At 37.5% G+C, this 19,844-nt stretch overlaps 2 protein-coding genes across 6 annotated transcripts in view; one reads left to right on the plus strand and one right to left on the minus strand.

The window, feature by feature from the left end:
• LOC100148950 (formin) overlaps positions 1-4,698 on the plus strand; it is a 170,599-nt gene extending 165,901 nt beyond the window's left edge. For 3 of the 5 annotated variants that reach the window (XM_073927954.1, XM_073927955.1, XM_073927956.1), the window contains 3 exons: positions 16-165; positions 2,171-2,252; positions 2,692-4,698. In XM_073927954.1, coding sequence (XP_073784055.1) covers positions 16-165; positions 2,171-2,252; positions 2,692-2,736 — 277 coding nt within the window. In that variant the 3' untranslated portion in view covers positions 2,737-4,698. The remainder of the gene's footprint in view (positions 1-15; positions 166-2,170; positions 2,253-2,691) is intronic. The other 2 variants (XR_012393130.1, XR_012393131.1) reach the window with 1 other exon arrangement.
• Positions 4,699-9,631: 4,933 nt separating this feature from the next.
• grem1b (gremlin 1b) lies at positions 9,632-18,676 on the minus strand. The gene is made up of 2 exons (XM_021467246.3): positions 18,555-18,676; positions 9,632-14,739 (listed from the first exon to the last, which is right to left on the minus strand). The coding sequence occupies exons 1-2, from the start codon at positions 18,619-18,621 to the stop codon at positions 14,192-14,194; spliced, it is 615 nt and encodes a 204-aa protein (XP_021322921.2). The 5' UTR covers positions 18,622-18,676; the 3' UTR covers positions 9,632-14,191.
• Between the last annotated feature and the right edge of the window lie 1,168 nt (positions 18,677-19,844).

A 19,844-nucleotide genomic window follows, 5' to 3' on the forward strand; every position in this document is an offset into this window, starting at 1 on the left:
TGTGTTTTCTGTCAGTTTCCAGCAGATGGTGACTTACTTTGGGCTCAAACCCAAGTCTGGAGAGAAGGAGGTTTCTCCGAACTACATCTTCATGCTGTGGTACGAGTTCTGCAGCGATTTCAAGAACACGTGGAACCGAGAGAGTAAAAACATCTCCAAAGAGAGGTACAGTAGTGCAGGCGTTTACAGTAGAGCTGGGTCAGCTAGGGCTGCGCTATTAACCCAAATTCCGTTTACATTTCCCTTTTGGCTCCCAACGATTATGAAAGAGCATTAATTATTCATATAATTACAGTTTTGGGGGGTGACATGGTGGCTTAGTGGTTAGCACTGTGGCCTCACACCAAGAAGGTCACTGGTTTGAGTCCCGACTGGATCAGTTCTCGTTTCTGTATGGAGTTTGCATGTTCTCCCCGTGTTGGCTTGGGTTTCCTCCGGTTGCTCCGGTTTCCCTCACAGTCTTAACACATGCACTGTAGGGGAATTGGTGAACTAAATTGACCATAGTGTGTGTGTGTATGGGTGTTTCCCAGTACTGTAATGCAGCTGGAAGGCATCCACTGTGTAAAACATATGCTGGAATAGTTGGCGGTTCATTCCGCTGTGGCGACCCCAGATGAATAAAGGGACTAAGCTGAAGGAAAATGAATGTATGATTCAGGAGACAGTCAACATAAATTTAGTGGGAGTCTTTAAGTTCATATTTACAAAACAAAAGTCCCCATATATACATATAAATAGAGATAATCTTGTATCATTTGTGCTCTTATTAAAACCAGTTTTTGAAAAATAGGTTTATTTTGAAGATGCGAAATATACCCGCATTTGTAGGATCACTCGTATGTTTGTTTGTTTGTTTGTTTGTTTTTACAACTATGTTGAATTATTTTGTACTTTTCTTCAAGGCAACTTTATAAAAATGTCAATATTTACTGCAGACCCACAAAAAATAAGATGTGTTTTAGTGAATGCATCATAAATCATGACGTTTAGCTCTGTTCCTCCACTGATTAATGGTGTTTTCTTGTTTTTCACATGAATCTAACAAACCTAAGTGGAGTTTAACAAGCAAAGCAAGTGGCATGAAGGGAAACGTTGAGTCAGAATGAGCTTTATTGTGTGACTTGAGTTTGACCTCCGTTCACTTGCACTGCAGAGAAGAACTGCATCTGTGTTCGTGAGAGGAAATCATGTTCATTTTCAACAAATATACTGTAGTGTAGGGATCACCAAGCTTGTTCCTGGAAGGCCGGTGTCCTGCAGATTTTAGCTGCAACCCTAATCAAACACACCTGAACAAGCTAATCAAGCTCTTACTAGGTATACTAGAAACACCCAGAAGCAGGTGTGTTGAGGTGTGTTGGTGACCCCTGCTATAGTATATAAAATCATGGGTGACGCGGTGGCGCCGTATGTAGTGCTGTTGCCCAACAGCAAGAAGGTCGCTGGTTTGAGCATCAGCTGAGTCAGTTGCTGAGTTAGAATCAGTTGGATTCAGTCAGATTTAGTTTTATTAGTTGTTGTGTTATCATAGCAACTGTAGAATCACCACAACAGATCAGTTACTATAGCTGTTACCATAGCAACTGTAGAATCACCACAACAGATCTGTTACTATAGTTGTTGTTACCATAGCAACTATAAAATCTCCACTACAGATCAGTTACTATAGTTGTTGTTACCGTAGCAACTATAGAATCACCACAACATATCAGTTACTATAGTTGTTGTTACCATAGCAACTGTAGAATCACCACTACAGATCAGTTACTATAGTTGTTGTGTTACCATAGCAACTGTAGAGTCACCACAACAGATCAGTTACTATAGTTGTTGTTACCATAGCAACTATAGAATCACCACTACAGATCAGTTACTATAGTTGTTGTGTTACCATAGCAACTGTAGAATCACCACAACAGATCAGTTACTATAGTTGTTCTGTTACCATAGCAACTGTAGAATCACCACAACAGATCAGTTACTATAGTTGTTGTGTTACCATAGCAACTATAGAATCACCCCAACAGATCAGTTACTATAGTTGTTGTGTTACCATAGTAACTATAGAATCACCACAACAGATCAATTACTATAGTTGTTGTGTTACCATAGCAACTGTAGAAAGACCAAACTATATATATAATCAGTTTATTTTCTGTCATTTCAGGCTAAAAGAAGCTCAGCAAACCGTCCAAAAAATCACTGCGGAGAAGAAAGTGGAGACGAAGAAGATCAACGCAAACAGCCTAGTGAGAAAACACACATGCTAATATTAATAGCTGGAGTCAAAATTGTAAAGAATTGTTTTCAACACATTTCTAATCATAATAGTGTTAATAACTCATCTCTAATAACTGATTTATTTTCTCTTTGTCATGATGACAGTAAATAAGCTTAAAAGTGACATTTAAAGGCTTCACTAGGGTAATTAGGGTAAAGTTAGGGTAATTAGGCAAGTCATTGTATAACAGTGGTTTGTTGTGGAAGCAATCCAAAACTAATATTGCTAAAGGGGGCTAATAATATTAAGCTTAAAATGGCTTTAAAACTATTGAACACTGCTTTAATTCTAGCCGAAATTAAATAAAAGACTTTCTCCAGAAGAACATACATTAAAGGGAAATACTGTGAATGATTCCTGAATCTGTTAAAATTGATGTAAATGTGAATGTTGAAATTGTTGAACAGAAAGAGCGACTGCGAAAGAAAGAAGCGGGAGTTTCGTCCAGCTGAGATGTGGGAGAGGAAGAACAGAAAACACGGAGGATCATCTGACGAGCGCTTTCATCAGAAACACACAGAGGGAGCGTCTGTCAGTGTTTGTGTTCAGACTGAGCACAGATCAGACGCCAGGTGTGAAAACAGCGTCAGACGGCAGGTAACGCTCACAGCACAGCCAGAAAACACCTTCAGTAGCAGAGAACGTCATATTAAAGCTGTTTTAAAGGTCATTAGGAAACATCCGTATCTAATCAGCAGTGCCTCATACTCATCAGACATGGCCTACGATAAACCCCGCCCACATCAACAAACACTACACTCATTTATAGTCAGAACTAGTGCTTTTGAACCATACTAATGTGTGTATATTATGGTATTTTATGGTAACAGATAATTAACATACATACTGTAGTATTAACTTAAGTGAACTGATGAACTGTAATAAATATTATATGTAATATACTTTCGTTTTTACCACAGAAAACTGTTGTGTATTGTAGTAAAATATACCCTAGAGCTGTAGATAACTACAGTATTGGGCATTTATTTATATTACAATAGCTGTTGTGTTACCATAGCAACTGTAGAATCACCACAACAGATCTGTTACTATAGTTGTATTGCCATAGAAACTGTATAATCACCACTGCAGACCATTTACTATAGTTGTTGTGTTGCCATAGCAACTGTAGAATCACCACAACAGACCAGTTACTATGGTTGTTGTGTTACCATTGCAATTGTGGAATCACAGCAACAGATCAGTTACTATAGTTGTTATGTTACCATAGCAACTGTAGAATCACCACAACAGATCAATTAGTATGGTTGTTTTGCTACCATAGAAACTGTAGAATCACCACAACAGATCAGTTACTATAGTTGTTGTGTTACCATAGCAACTATAAAGTCACCACAACAGATCAATTAGTATAGTTGTTGGGTTACCATAGTAACTTTGAAATTCCTTGTGAAATTTTGTTGTCCGGCGCTGTGAAAAGGGGCGGGATTAAACAAGATGATTGACATTAAAAAAGTGAGCGATTGCTCCATGTTTTAAATGTCTGTCCAGAGAGGTCATGTTTTGATCCTCGATTGGTCTCACGCAGTCAGTTGATGTGATTTTGAAGGTCAGAGTTCACCAAGCTCGAACTTCCCAACGCAGAGATCTGTGAAACTTGTCGCACAAGCTTGCGTTTCTAGTCTGAGGCATTCGTATAAATGGAAGTCTATGGGGAGAGAAGTGCAGTGTGACCGCAGCTTTACTGAAGTTGTTTCCACAGAAACCACAGAATCACCACAACTGATTAATTCAAGGACTTTACTGTAGTATGGTTCAGAAGCACTACAGTATCCACTATGAATGACTCTAGTGTTTGTGATCTGGGTGGTTTTCTGAAACTGTGTTTGTACTTGAACAGGAAGTCGCGTGTCTCGCTTCACTTTTTTTTCTTTTTTGTGCTTTCACTTTTTCCCTTTTGCCAAACTGCTCGATGTGTGACGCACTTTTACACTCACTATGCAAATATCCTGATGAATCTAGAAGGTATAAATGATATCCAGCCGTGTGTTATGAGGAGGAATGATCCTATTATTGAGTGTGTTTGATGACGTGTGTGTGTGTGTAAATGAGTCAGTGGCTTTCCCTATTTATTCACAGAATGAAGATCATGTTAAAAACATGATGTCGTTTCCCTGGGAAAACACGTTTCAAATAATTGAATGAGCAAAAGTGTTGGAAGCTCATCATACATGGTGTCTTTAAAATGTTCAACACCTCAAAACTCCTGGAACATTGCTGATATTTTTATATTAGGCCCAGTCGTGATGTTTGTTTTAAACTTATTAGGTGCAATAAACTTTTATGAACGTCTGCCTGTGCGAAAGAGTTAGAAAACTCAAAGGAAATGTGTCTCCTGATTTATTGCATATTCATTTTATTTTATTATTAAAAATGTTGACATTTTAAAACACTTTGTTTGCATCTTCTTTTAATATTTACGTTTATAAAAGCAGACAATCACGAAGAAAAGGCTTGCGATGTTTATTTCACCATGCAGTAATCATTTCTGTTCTCAAAGAGGTTTTCTGCTAAATTTAATATCTCAAAATTGACCGAAAATGTGGCTAATATACATTTAATTTATTATTAAAAATGTGGCTAATTTACATTTAATTTATTATAAAAAATGTGGCAAATATACATTTAATTTATTATTAAAAATGTGGCTAATATACATTTAATTTATTATTAAAAATGTGGCTAATATACATTTAATTTATTATTAAAAATGTGGCTAATATACATTTAATTTATTATTAAAAATGTGGCTAATATACATTTAATTTATTATTAGAAATGTGGCTAATATACATTTAATTTATTATTAAAAATGTGGCTAATATACATTTAATTTATTATTTAAAATGTGTCTAATATACATTTAATTTATTATTAAAAATGTGGCTAATTTAAATTTAATTTATTATTAAAATGTGGCTAATATACATTTAATTTATTATTTAAAATGTGGCTAATTTACATTTAATTTATTATTAAAAACATGGCTAATTTACATTTAATTTGTTATTAAAAATGTGGCTAATATACATTTAATTTATCATTAAAAATATGGCTAATTTACATTTAATTTGTTATTAAAAATAGTTAAAAATACAGACATTTTAAAACACTTTGCTTAAATCTTCTTTTAATACTTCATAAAAACAGACAGTCAACAAGAAACAAGCTTGTAATGAATACAACTTGTGTTCATTTAAACATGCAATAATTCAATTCAATTCTGCTTTATTTGTACAGCTCTTTTACAAAGTAAATTGTGTCGAAGCAGCTTCACATAAATGGTCATAGTAACTGGATTAGAGTAATTCAGTTTTAAGTGTTTAAGTTCAGTTTAGCTCAGTTCAGTGTGGTTTAATAATCACTACTGAGAGTCCAAACACTGAAGGGCAAATTCGTCGATGCGTAGCTCTGGAATCAGTCTCATGCTCTCCACTCCTCCATGACCATCAGCGCAGCAGCTCAGGATACGGCCTGATCCAGGATATGGAAACCTTGGGATCATCTCGTCGCTGGTCTTGAATCCAATCAGTGACTCCACATAATCTGAGAGCCTAGGGATGAGTATCCCCAGGTGGAATAGGAGCCATAGGGAGAAGGCAGCCATAAACAAGAAGGCTTGACCTCCTTTACTCGACTTTGCTATTCTAGGTACTACCAGAAGCCCTGAGTTTTGAGATCTTAAAGAGCGAGCTGGATTGTAGCGAGACAAGGTTGGTTAGATAAACAGGAGCTCGATTATTTAAAGCTTTACAGGTAAGAGGTATATCCCTGTACTTGGCCGCATTAATATTTCCCTTGATTGCAGTCAGTCATCCTGTACCTGCAGCTGAAAAACACCCCCACCGCATGATGCTGCCACCACCATGCTGCTGATTCTCATTTGCTCTAACTAATTTTCCTTACCGAGTTCCATCAGTATGATCAAACACAGCTGGACTCAAATGAAGGTGTAGAACCATCAGAGGAAACGAACTGCATCCGGAATCGCAAACTTCCTTACTATATAGTATGCTAAATATAGTATGCGAGTCTAGTAGTTTGTCCGGATTCACAGAATTGGAATATCAGTATGCTAGAAGTACCCGGATCGGCGAGATTCTGAAGTGTGCATCCGATGCATCCACTATCCCACGATGAATGAGACACAACTCACGCGGGTAGGTCACGTGATCATGACAAATGGTGGATAAAGTACATCCAAGTTCCATTCATACTAATGTATATATTATGTATTATAATAATGTATAGGTGAGAAGTAATATTTTAAATTTACAATACGAAACTGAACAGGCAGCCAGTGTAAGGAGGAGAACATTAGGCTGACATGATCATATTTTCTAGACCTGGTCAGAACTCTGGCTGCTGCATTTTGGACTAATTGAAGTCTGTTAATAGAGGATGCTGGGCAGCCAGCAAACAGAGCATTACAGTAATCCAGCCTAGAGCTCATAAAAGCATGGACTAGCTTTTCTGCATCAGAGATGGATAGCATACTTCATAATTTAGCGATATTTCTCAGATGAGAGAAGGCAGTTTTTGTGACATGGGATATATGGTTTTCAAAAGTTAGATTGCTGTCTAATATGACACCCAGATCTTTTAATCATTTCTGATATTGGGTAAATTTGATCTAATTTAATTTATTAAAAGTTTCAGAATTTCAAGTTCAAGAGTTCACACCTAGCTCATGATTTACAAAAAGCTTGTTTGGCAGGAATCCTCAAGCCCAGGGCTCCCTCCCATTTGCAGGGTGAGAGCAAGGCCGGCGCATCCATGGAGGCGACCTAGGCGGCCGCCTAGGGTGGCAGAATAGAGAGGGCGGCATCCCCGACACTACCCTCACCACCCGCAACCTCAGTTTTATCCGCTTGTAGGGCGGCAGAATGGAGAGGGCGGTGACCCCGACACTACCCTCACCACCTGCACGCTCAGTTATATCAGATCACACCCCCCGCCCCCCTGCTTTCACGTTAGGGTTGAGGGCGGCGTTACCGTGCTTTGCCTAGAGCGGCAGTTCAGCTTGCTCCGGCCCTGGGTGAGAGGGGAGATTGATCTCAGGTAGATCTTAAAAACTTAAAAAGGAAACAATACTGATGCTGGAGGCTAGAATATAGTGCTTACTTGGCTCAGTCTATTTACATATGAACCCATTGAAAACCCACTTGGACACAGAGGGAACATGCAAACTCTGCACAGAAATGCCAACAGGTCCTGGTCCAGTGAGTCACTTTTTCACAGCAACACAACATGCCCGTATCATATAAAGATTCGTATTACTTGGTGTCAGTGTCATTGTGATATGAAAGTCAGTAATGTTCACAATGACACTGACGCAGAGTAATAAGAATCTTTATTTGGTGTGGGCATGTTGTGTTGCTGTGAAAAAGTGACGAATCTGCCAATCTGCAAACGTAGATAGCTTACAACTGGAAAGGGACACACGGTCACCAGTTAAACCGTAACACCAGCAGTGTTCTCGCTGTGGGGCGACAGTGCTAACCACTGGTCCGTCGTGCTGCCCTATCTAGATGAAAAGTAGGAGGAGAAAGGGAGCAATTCAGTTCAATTCGTCTTTATTTCTCCAGTGCTTTTACAATGTAGATTATGTCAAAGAAGCTTCACATAGAAGATTATCAACCCAGGTTTATTGTGGAAACGTAGCCCCGCGAATGTTTCTGGAGACCGCAAAATACGTCCTGGGAGGTATGTATTCGAGCAGTTTTTGTTTTCGCGAATCCACGAGAGGCCGATGTGCGCGCTTTTTCGCGTCTCGGACCGACTGACTCGCTAAACGACTGAACTAACGACCGGGCAGCCAATCGGCCGACCCAGCCCCCCTCCCTAAACCCAAGCGACGATTTGCAAAAGCCGTCCAGAAAAAAAAAGCAAAAGTCCTCTTCCAATTTTGACCGCGTTTTCGGATCTCGTCCAGTCACGAACTCCTTCGCTTTTATTTTTTTGGATTCTGTTTTCCATCTTACCTGATTTCTGGAACCACTCTTCCCCGGACTCGATCCCGGTCGTCGCCGTGGCCGGCTCCTCCTCCCTCCGGGCCTCCGCTTCGCTCCGCGCTCCGTCTCCAGAAACGTCCGCGGGGCTACGTTTCCACAATGAGCTTGGGTTGAAGATTATAGTGAACTGAACCAGTGTCAGCCCAGTTTTCAGAGTTCAGTTCAGTGTGGTTTAATATTCACTACTGAGAGTCCAAACACTGAGGAGCAAATCCATCCATGCGCAGCTCCACAAGACCCAAACCAAGCAAGCCAGTGGCCACAGCGATGAGGAAAAAGCTTCAGGATGGGGGTTTCTTCCAGACGAAGATAGTTGAGGAATGAAGACTGTGGTTATTTATAGTGACTAGAGAATCATGTGATTGGAGGATCATGATTAGCTGTGGTAAATCATCAGCACGTGATCCTCTCCAAATTAGTTCATAAGTAAACTTCACAAAATGTGTCCTCTGATTTTTGCTTATTTATTTTAATTTAATTATTAAAAAAATACATTTTAAAACACTTGCTTGCTTCCGTTTTTAATATTCAATTTTTATAAAATATTGTTTGCATCTTTTAAACCTTATTTAAAAAAATAGATGCACAAAACTGTGTTAAATCTCGCGTCTCTGCACATTTTACTGCACATTTTGACGAATTTCAATGTTTTTAAATATTTATTATAAATTTAAATGTGGGGCGACATGGTGGCGCAGTGGGTAGCACGATTGCCTCACAGTAGGAAGGTTGCTGGATCGAGTCCCGGCTGGGGAGTTTGCATGTTCTCCCCGTATTGGCGTGGGTTTCCTCCGGGTGCTCCGGTTTCCCTCACAGTCCAAACACATGCGCTATAGGGGAATTGGTGAACTAAATTAGCCATAGTGTATGTGTGTATGTGTATGTGTGTGTGTGTGTGTGAATGAGTGTGTATGGGTGTTTTCCAGTACTGGGTTGCTGCTGGAAGATCATCTTCTGTGTAAAACATATAAGTTGGCGGTTAATTCCGCAGTGGCGACCCCTGAATAAAAAAGGGACTTAGCTGAAGGATGAATGAACTTTAAATGAGAATGTCTGAGTATTTTTCTGTCTTGAAATAGCAGTATTTACACACTTAATCAGGCCTGTGTTACTAATCATTAATCAGATCACATCTGTAAATGTAGATTCTCTTCATATAAACACAAATGCAATGTGATGTTTGATCTTGAGGTTAAATTAGCTTGTAAGTTGGAGATGCATGTTAAACACACAGTGTGAAATTGATTTGCGCTGTAATTTATGAAGCGTTTAATGGTGTCACTCAGAGAGAGAGAGAGAGAGAGAGGATTCAAATGTTTGACCTTTTATTAATAGGGTCTTTCCACAGGCCTCTAACATCTTCATACAAGCCTCTACACACAACATCTGTACAGCAGCGTATATAATCTAGATGACTGAGATCATAAATAGAGGATTAGCATGAAGAAGCGCAGCAGAAACATGAATAACAGTGTCTCGTTCAGTCACATTAAATAAATCCGTTCCACATAGTGGAAACTATCAGTCCTTAAACGTTCCTAGATCTACAGTGGAGATGAATGAAGGCTTGATCTTCTGCATCTGTCACCATTACAGCTCACAGAAAACACCTTATATACATCAGATTATTGAGCGAGCATTCCTCTGGAGCTGGACTAATGACATGCAGGAGGCTTTGCAAACAGGCCCTTTTAGGATGAGTCTGACGAGGACATTTTAGGACAAAACGCAGGATGCAGAAATCTGAAGTCATGTTTTTTTCTGTAACCAAAGTTGGGTCAAAATAGACGAAATCAGTGTTGCATTTTTTTTTTAATTACGTTTAAAATGCACTTTTTAACCCAGAGGGTTGGGTTTGTCCACATTTGACCCAATTGGGTTACAAGAACAGCTTTTTTTTTGAGTGTTACAGTATTTGCTGTATAATATATTTGCATGTGGATTATTAGAGATAACGCAGAAACTCTACAGTTTAAGTGGCTTTAGGGTTAAAAGCATCATTTAAATTTGATTGAAAACAATGATCCAAAATAGGGTTCTTTGACCCAACATTGGGTTTTGATAAGACACAATTTTTAAACAGTGTTATATTATTTACTAAAAGTACCTTCTGCATGTGGAATATGGAGAAACTCAACAGTTTAAATAGTTTAAGGGTTAAAAGTAAAAAAAATAAAATAACCCATCGTTGGGTTTGTCCATATCTGACTCACTGGGTTATGACAAGACACATTTTTGAGTGTTACAGTATTTACTAAATGTTACTATATAGTGTTTTAGCATGTGGATTGTTTCAGATACTGGAGAAACACAACAGTGTAAGTAGTTTAAGGGTTAAAAAGCATCATTTAAATCTGATTGAGAAGATTTATCCATATTTCTGCATGCACATTGTGACATAATATGGAGAAACCCAACAGTTTAAGTGATTTAAGGGTTAAAAAAAACATAATTTATGTTTGATTGATACAAATTTATTCAAAGTGGGGTTCTTTGACCCAACATTGGGTTTTGACAAGACACCATTTTAAATAGTTTAATAGTGTTATATTATTTACTAAAGTACCTTCTGCATGCTGAATATGGAGAAACTCAACAGTTTAAATAGTTTAAGGGGTAAAAGTAAAAAAAAATAACCCATTGTTGGGTTTGTCCATATCTGACTCACTGGGTTATGACATTTTTGAGTGTTACAGTATTTACAAATTGTTACTATATAGTGTTTTAGCATGTGGATTGTTACAGATACTGGAGAAACCCAACAGTTTAAGTAGTTTAAGGGTTAAAAAGCATCATTTAAATCTGATTGAAAAGATTTATGCCTTATTAATGTTGGTTTTGTCCATATTTGACCCAACGAATCATATTTCTGCATGCACATTGTGACATAATATGGGGAAACCCAACAGTTTAAGGGTTAAAAAAGCACAATTGACATTTGATTGAAAAGATTTATAGGACGTCATGGTGGCACAGTGGGTAGCACAATCGCCTCACAGCAAGAAGGTTGCTGGTTCGAGTCTCGGCTGGGTCAGTTGGTGTTTTTGTGTGGAGTTTGCATGTTCTCCCCGTGTTTCCGTGGGTTTCCTCCGGGTGCTCTGGATTCCCCCACAGTCCAAAACTGTACAGTGAAATTGGGTAAGCTCCATTAATTGTTACTATATAGCATTTTAGCATGTGGATTGTTACAGATACTGGAGAAACCCAACAGTTTAAGTGGTTTAAGGGTTAAAAAAAGCATAATTGACATTTGATCTAAAACAATGATCCAAAGTGGGGTTCTTTGACCCAATATTGGGTTTTGACAAGACACAATTTTTAAACAGTGTTATATTATTTACTAAAAGTAACTTTTGCATGTGGAATATGGAGAAACTCACCAGTTTAAATAGTTTAAGGGGTAAAAGTAAAATAAAAATAACCCAACATTGGGTTTGTCCATATCTGACTCACTGGGTTATGACAAGACACATTTTTTGAGTGTTACAGTATTTACTAAATGTTACTATATAGTGTTTTAGCATGTGGATTGTTACAGATACTGGAGAAACACAACAGTGTAAGTAGTTTAAGGGTTAAAAAGCATCATTTAAATCTGATTGAAAAGATTTATGCCTTATTAATGTTGGTTTTGTCCATATTTGACCCAACGTATCATATTTCTGCATGCACATTGTGACATAATATGGAGAAACCCAACAGTTTAAGTAGTTTAAGGGTTAAAAAAAGTATAATTGACATTTGATTAAAAAGATTTATAGGACGTCATGGTGGCGCAGTGGGTAGCACGATCGCCTCACAGCAAGAAGGTCGCTGGTTCCAGCCTCGGCTGGGTCAGTTGGTGTTTCTGTGTGGAGTTTGCATGTTCTCCCATGTTTGCGTGGGTTTCCTCCGGGTGCTCCGGTTTCTCTCACAGTGGAAACACATGATCTATAGGGGAATTGGGTGGGCTAAATTGTCATGTGTGTGAATGAGTATGTATGGATGCTTCCCAGTGATGGGTTGCAGCTGGAAGGGTATCTGCTGTGTAAAACATATGTTGGATAAGTTGGCGGTTCATTCCACTGTTGCGACCCCTGATTAATAAAGGGACTAAGCTGAAAAGAAAATGAATGAATGAATGAAAAGATTTATCTCTAAATAACCATATTTGACCCAACATTGGGTTATGCACAACCCAGCATTGCTTTATAGTTACATTATATACTTAAAGTAACTTCTGTAGGTGGAATAAGGAGAAACCCAACAATTTAAGTTATTTAAGGGTTAAAAAAACATAATTTATGTTTGATTGATAAAAATTTATCCAAAGTGGGGTTATTTGACCCAACATTTAAATAGTTTAATAGTGTTATATTATTTACTAAAGTAACTTCTGCATGCTGAATATGGAGTTTAAATAGTTTAAGGGGTAAAAGTAAAAAAAAAATAACCCAACGTTGGGTTTGTCCATATCTGACTCACTGGGTTGTGACATTTTTGAGTGTTACAGTATTTACTAAATGTTACTATATAGTGTTTTAGCATGTGGATTGTTAGATACTGGAGAAACCCAACAGTGTAAGTAGTTTAAGGGTTAAAAAGCATCATTTAAATCTGATTGAGAAGATTTATCCATATTTCTGCATGCACATTGTGACATAATATGGAGAAACCCAACAGTTTAAGTGGTTTAAGGGTTAAAAAAATCATAATTGACATTTGATTAAAAAGATTTATAGGACGTCATGGTGGCGCAGTGGGTAGCACGACCGCCTCACAGCAAGAAGGTCTCTGGTTCGAGCCTCGGCTGGTTCAGTTGGTGTTTGTGTGTGGAGTTTGCATGTTCTCCCCGTGTTGGTGTGGGTTTCCTCCGGGTGCTCCGGTTTCTCCCACAGTCCAAACGCATGCGCTATAGGGGAATTGATAAGCTAAATTGTCAGTAGAGTATGTGTGTGAATGAGTGTGTATGGATACTTCGCAGTGCTGAGTTGCAGCTGGAAGGTTACCCGCTGCGTGAAAACATATTCTGGATAAGTTGGCGGTTCATTCCACTGTTGCGACCCCTGATTAATAAAGGGACTAAGCCAAAAAGAAAATAAATGAATGAATGAAAAGATTTATCTCTAAATAACCATATTTGACCCAACATTGGGTTATGCACAACCCAGCATTGCTTTATAGTTACATTATATACTTAAAGTAACTTCTGTAGGTGGATGGTGACAGATGATATGGAGAAACCCAACAGTTTGAATTTACAAGTTGAATTTACATTTGATTGGCAAGATTTATGTCTAATTAACCATATTTGAGCCAACTTTGGGTTATGGACAACCCAGTATTTTTTATAATGTTAAATTATTTACTAAAAGTTACATATTGCATGTTGATGATGACAGATACTATGGAGAAACCCAACATTTTAAGCGGGTTAAGGGTTATAACGCGTAATTTAAATCTGATGGAAAAAATTGGCTAATTAATCCAACATCGGGGTTTGTCTATATTTAACTCATCGGGTTACGGCAAGACAGTAATGTTTTATAGTGTTAAAGTATTTAAAAGGTACTGTAGTGGTTCTGCATGCGGATGGTGATGGATAATAGGCTATGTCGTAACCCAACAGTTTTAGTTGGGTTAAAATGCGTATTTCTGCACGGTGACAGATTCTGCGTAACGGAGAAGCCCAACAGTTTAGGGCTTAAAAAGCGAATTTTTGCATGTGGATGGTGACAGATTTTAATGATCCGTGTAATCTAATAAGGAAAAACCCCAAAAGACTAAGCAGTTCAAGGGTAAAAGCGTTATTTTTCGCCGACCGCATCCTCTCGTCCTCCGCCCTCCAGCATACCGGTCCCCGTGAGCTCCTCCTGGGGCTGTTTATCCAGCTCTAGTCCAGCTCGATGGAGATGCAGCGGCACTGCTTGACCCTCTGCACCCTCTTTTTGCGGGTGGGCGGCTGCTGGTCCGGGCAGCTGAGGGTGAAGCTCATGGTGGTGAAGCGCTTGGGTTTGCAGAAGGAGCAGGACTGGAAGGCGCCCTCCTCCCGGCGCACGTGCCGCGGGATGTAGAATGAGTTGCACTGGCCGTAGCAGAAGCGGTTGATGATGGTCCTGCTGATGCAGCCCTCCTCGTGGATGGTCTGTTTCAGGGGTTGTGTTTTGCACCAGTCCCGCTTCAGGTACCGGCGCTCGGTCACATGCAGCGCCTCTTGGCTGGACTCCAACACCTCCTCCGAGCCCCTGCTGCGGGCCCTGGAGCCGGACGCGGACTCCTGCTGCTGCGGGCTCCGCGAGGACTCGTTCGGGGTGTTTTTGTCTGGATGCGGGATGGCTCCGCGGTTGCGCTTGGACTCAGTCGGACACCAGAGGAGAGCCGAGGAGAGCAGCACCGCGCAGAGGATCCAGCCGGAGGAGGAGGCGCAGGAGGCGGGCATAACTGCGGAGAAAACCGCACACTTTCAGACTCACATACTGTACACAATATCTGTTGATGAACAATTTAGTGTTTATTTACGGTGGTGAACTGCATTATGGGATGTTGATCTCTGCTCTGTCTACTTTTGATGTTGAAATTTTAACTCTACAGTGACTTTTATGGACATTTACTTAGTTTGAAATGATATCTAGAGAGAAAAGTCAGTAAATTAACAGAACATGTGCTGTCAGTACAGGGTTTTGCGTGTGCAGTGTAATATACAACACCAGCCTAGACGACATTTCACTTTAAACTATTAAAAATGTTCATAAAAGTCGCTTTTTCCCAATTTCTCAAGGTTAAAGTTGTTGGAAGAATGATCAAGATCCCATTATGAAATTAAATTAGAGTGTAACAAACAAGGTGAAAGATATACCAGGTCGCAATTCAAAGTATTAACCAATCATTAACTAACAATAGCTTAATGAACTGCTAATTGACTGTTTATTAATAGTGAGTTAGAAGTTGGGTTTAGGTTTTGGGCAGGTCAGATTAGGGATGCAGAATAAGATCTTTATGATCAACAGTTTAAGTCTTTATAATATGCATGTACCGTAATGGCATGCATTGTGACCTAAACTAAAGTGTTACCGTTCACCAACAGAAGCCAGAGACTACTTATTTTGGCATTGACCTTATGTGTTTATGTTTTATCTGCTAAATGCACTTGATTTTTTGTTAATAATATCGATGAAGGAGGAGCAGGAGGCGGGCATCACTGCCGGAGGAAAGCGCATCATATCAGGCTGATGAACGCAGCAGGATCCGTTCAGGTGCGCTTTCACGCACACACTTGGACACATGAAGATTTCAACCATATTAATCTGTTAACAAATGATGACACTGTTATATAGTTTTCTACAACTATACGGTGTATTTTACTATACTACACCACAGTTTACTGTAGTGAAATTAAAATATATTACAATATTTAATACAGTTTATCCGTAGTTCATATGCGTTTTCCCTTTACGCACACACACGAGAGCTGTGTGATAAAGTGCGATTAATCTGTTAAATATAAACAAATGAGCCATTACTGTAGTTTAAATAAGGTTTATCTTACTTCAATACAGCACAGTTATTACAGTGTTTATTACACTGTTAGTTCACTATACACTTGGCTTGGGTAGCCCATTGGGTCAGATATGGACTAACTCAACTGTTGGTGTGATTTTAAATTTAATTGAATATATTTTTTGTCTGTGGGTTTGGGTTACACCACCCAGCATATATATATATTAAACGCATAATTATAAATATATATAATTTATCATTATTACTACAGTATGCTAGAGCGTTCATTAATAAAGGTTTAAAAGCCTATATTAGACATAATAATTTATTATTATGGTTCAGAAACACTATTGTATTTTCTATAAATCACTGTGTTTTTATGCATACTTTACATTTTTCAAATGTTTTTTGAGCTTGTGGGTACCCATATTAAATAATAATACAGTAATTTATATTAAAGCATCTATTAAAATATTTAAACAGTGTATTATACTGGATATATTATAGTATTTACACGTTTCCAGCATACTGTAGTATTAACTAATGAACTTTAATAACCACTGTAGTATACATGCAATGATGAAACTTTAAAATAGCGTTAAATTATTTAACAGGTTATACAAAATATCTGTAAACCAACTTTGAAACTTGAACTAGATTTATAGCTTGAGTCAATATAATTCAAATTTATATTGAAATGATAGCAGTAGTTGCTTCAGAGTTTATATAACGTTAAAGGATTGTTTAAAGCTGAAAAGGTTAGCACGCTATTTATAAATCAACACTGAAAATACAAGAACTATAAGTTGAGTTGTTGTTTTCTTCAAATATGTACTGAAACAATTTCCTTCAACATTAAGATAACGTTAAAAAAAACATTTAATAATAAATAACTGCAAAGATTGGCTATTGTATAAATCAACAGGGTTTTGCATAAGATCTGTGTTGAAGGTATAATATCTTCAATAACTTGCTTTTACGATGCCATGTGTTATTTTAACGTTGATGATACGACATTGAAAAAACTAAATAGTTGTAATAAGCAACTGATCTATAAATGAACATTACATTATTTAACAAGATCTATTATTATAGTCTAAACGTTTGTTTTAATTTTTATTGAAAATAACTGCAAATCAGCATTGAATAAGCAGGTTTAATCTAAATATGGATGAATGGATTTATTTTTGAAATTAATTTGCACTCAGTGTTGTTTTAACCCAGCATTGGGTCAAATATGGACAAGCACAATTATTTGTTTAAAATATGTAATTAAATTGTATTTGAAAACAACTTACCTATTGCTGGGTTTGACTCTATTTGATTGATCTATTTGATTTGATTAAATAACTCAGCGTTTTGAAAATGAAAATGTTCATGCACTTTTATTTTCCATCTTAATGTTTTGATTGGACAAACTTTACATTGGGTTAATATGGTCAATTCTTTTTAAAATAAATTTTTTAACTCATTGGTTGTTTTTTGTCCATCTTTGACCCAACATAAATCCACTTTTAGAGTGAACTATTGGGTTCAAATTTGTTATTCAAAGTTAATTAAAAAAACTAATCTCATGCTGGGTTTGTCCATATTTGACCCAGCATTGGGTTAAAATAACTCAGCATTTTAGTCTATATTTTTGAAAATGTCAAAGACTTCATGCACTTCATTTTTTATTTTCCATTTTAATGTTTTGACAGTTATTAAACAAACTTCAATCAGCAAAAACTATTACTAATATGCATAAACTCAAGTTTAAAAACAATTGGACTAACCTACATTGGGTTAATTTTGTCACTTAAATTTAAAATGATATTTTCCAAACCAATGGTTGTTTTTAGTCTATCTTTGACCCAATATAAATGCACTTTTAGAGTCAACTATTGTGTTAAAATTTCTAATTCAGAATTAATTGAAAAAATAACACTGTGTTTTTTACTATATTTGACCCAGCTTTGGTTTAAAATAACTCAGCATTATTTGGAGTGTACATGTTCTAAAATGTCAAGGATTTATTGCACTCCGTTTCCATTTTAATGTTTAGACTGATATAAAAATTAAACAACATATAATTCAATTCATCTGTATTTCTCCAGCGATTCCACGGTGTAGATTGTGTCAAAGCAGCTGAACACAGAAGTTCTAGTAAACTGAAACTTTGTCCAGTTTTTAGAGTTCAGTTTAGTTCAGTTCAGTGTGGTTTAATATTCACTACTGAGAGTCCAAACACTGAAGAGCAAATCCATCCATGCACAGCTCCACAAGTCCCAAACCAAGCATGCCAGTAAAACAATTATTAATATGCATATATTAGTCTAAAAAACAGGTTTTTGTAGCCCAACATTAGGTCAAATATAGACAAAACCACTGGTTCATTTTATCAGTTTAATTTAAAATGTCATTTTTTAATAAAATAGTTGTTTTTTGGTCCATCTTTGACCTAACATTGGGCTATATCCCCTTCTAAAGAGAACTTTCAGAGTATAGTTAGTTTTTAAGAGCCATGATGGATCTAGTATGATCGTAAGATCTTGAGTTATATCGTTAGTAACTTAAATAACTAATTTTAAATGAAATAAATTAAATATACAGTTGTATTTTTTGTCATTTGTACAGCTGGTCAGCAGGTCATGAGTTCGATCCCCATTTGTCTGCATTATACAGTGAGTGCAAAGTAAGTCCCTTTAGATAAAAGCATTGAACAAATTTATAAATACAGATGTAAACCTGCAGTGAAGACCACAGTAAAGATCTCTCACCTGTCAGCGTGGATGAGCTTCTGCTGGTGGAGATCTTGGAGAAGAAACGATCTGTGAAGCGTCCCATAGACCATAGACAGACAGACACACACACACACACTGACGCTCTGCTGTTTAAATGTGCATTACATCTCTGCACGCTCACACCAGACACAATGCTGGAGGATCAGAGCTGTCCGCCCCCTCACACACACACACACTGAGAGGAGGCTCCGTCAGTCTGTGCATCACACACTTCATCATTCTACTGTCATTCATAACAGGAACATATATAAAAAACATGCATGTTGATCATAAAGTTGTTTATGATGGATTTATGCTTTTTGGCATTTTCAACTGTATGCAGATGTGTGAATATATGTGTCAGTGGCATGTCCCAGATAATAAAACAAGAAAAATATATAGCCTATAATGTAAAACAGAAGTTTCAGGCTCAATTAATGTTATGTTTGTTTTGATTTTGTGTGTGCTTATATTTAAATGGGCTGTTTATATTTATAAACTTTTTCTTTTCAGTTTAGTCCCTTTTTTAAGCTGGGGTCGCCACTGCGGAATGAACCGCCAACTTATCCGGCATATGTTTTACGCAGCGGATGCCCTTCCAGCTGCAACCCATCACTGGGAAACACTCATACACTCAAATTTACACACATACACTACGGACAAATTTATAGCGTACCCAATTCCCCTTTAGTGCATGTGTTTGGACTGTGGGGGAAACTGGAGCACCTCGAGGAAACCCACGCATATACGGGGAGAACATGCAAACTCCACACAAAAATGACAACTGACTCAGCCGAGGTTCAAACCAGCGACCTTCTTGCTGTGAGGCAACAGCACTACGTACTGTGCCACCATGTTGCCAGGCTGTTATGATTTTCTACACAATCTTATGATTTTAAAAGACAGTTTAAGCAAATAAAATGAACATTCCCTTTATTTTTTACTCATTCTCATGTGGTTTTAAACTAGAGATTCTGTCTATTGTTGAACACAAATGAAGATATAAAGAATGCTGGAAATATGTGGCCATTTACATTCATAGTATTTAAAAGAAAATACCAATGATTTCCAACATTCTTCAGAATATCTTCTTTTGTGTTCAATAGAATAAACTGGAAAATGAATACATTATGTCAGAATTGTCTTTTTTAAGGGGTGTACTTTAAATATATAGCTATTATTTAAATATTGTTCAGTTATAAGTTCAGGTTTAAAGAAAAATTGTATATTAAAACTATTAAAAAACACCACACGGGGGTGGTTTGAACATTATGAGTAGTCTTTATT

This window comes from Danio rerio, chromosome 17, assembly GCF_049306965.1.
Source record: "Danio rerio strain Tuebingen ecotype United States chromosome 17, GRCz12tu, whole genome shotgun sequence".
In the NCBI taxonomy this organism is placed as follows: domain Eukaryota; kingdom Metazoa; phylum Chordata; class Actinopteri; order Cypriniformes; family Danionidae; genus Danio; species Danio rerio.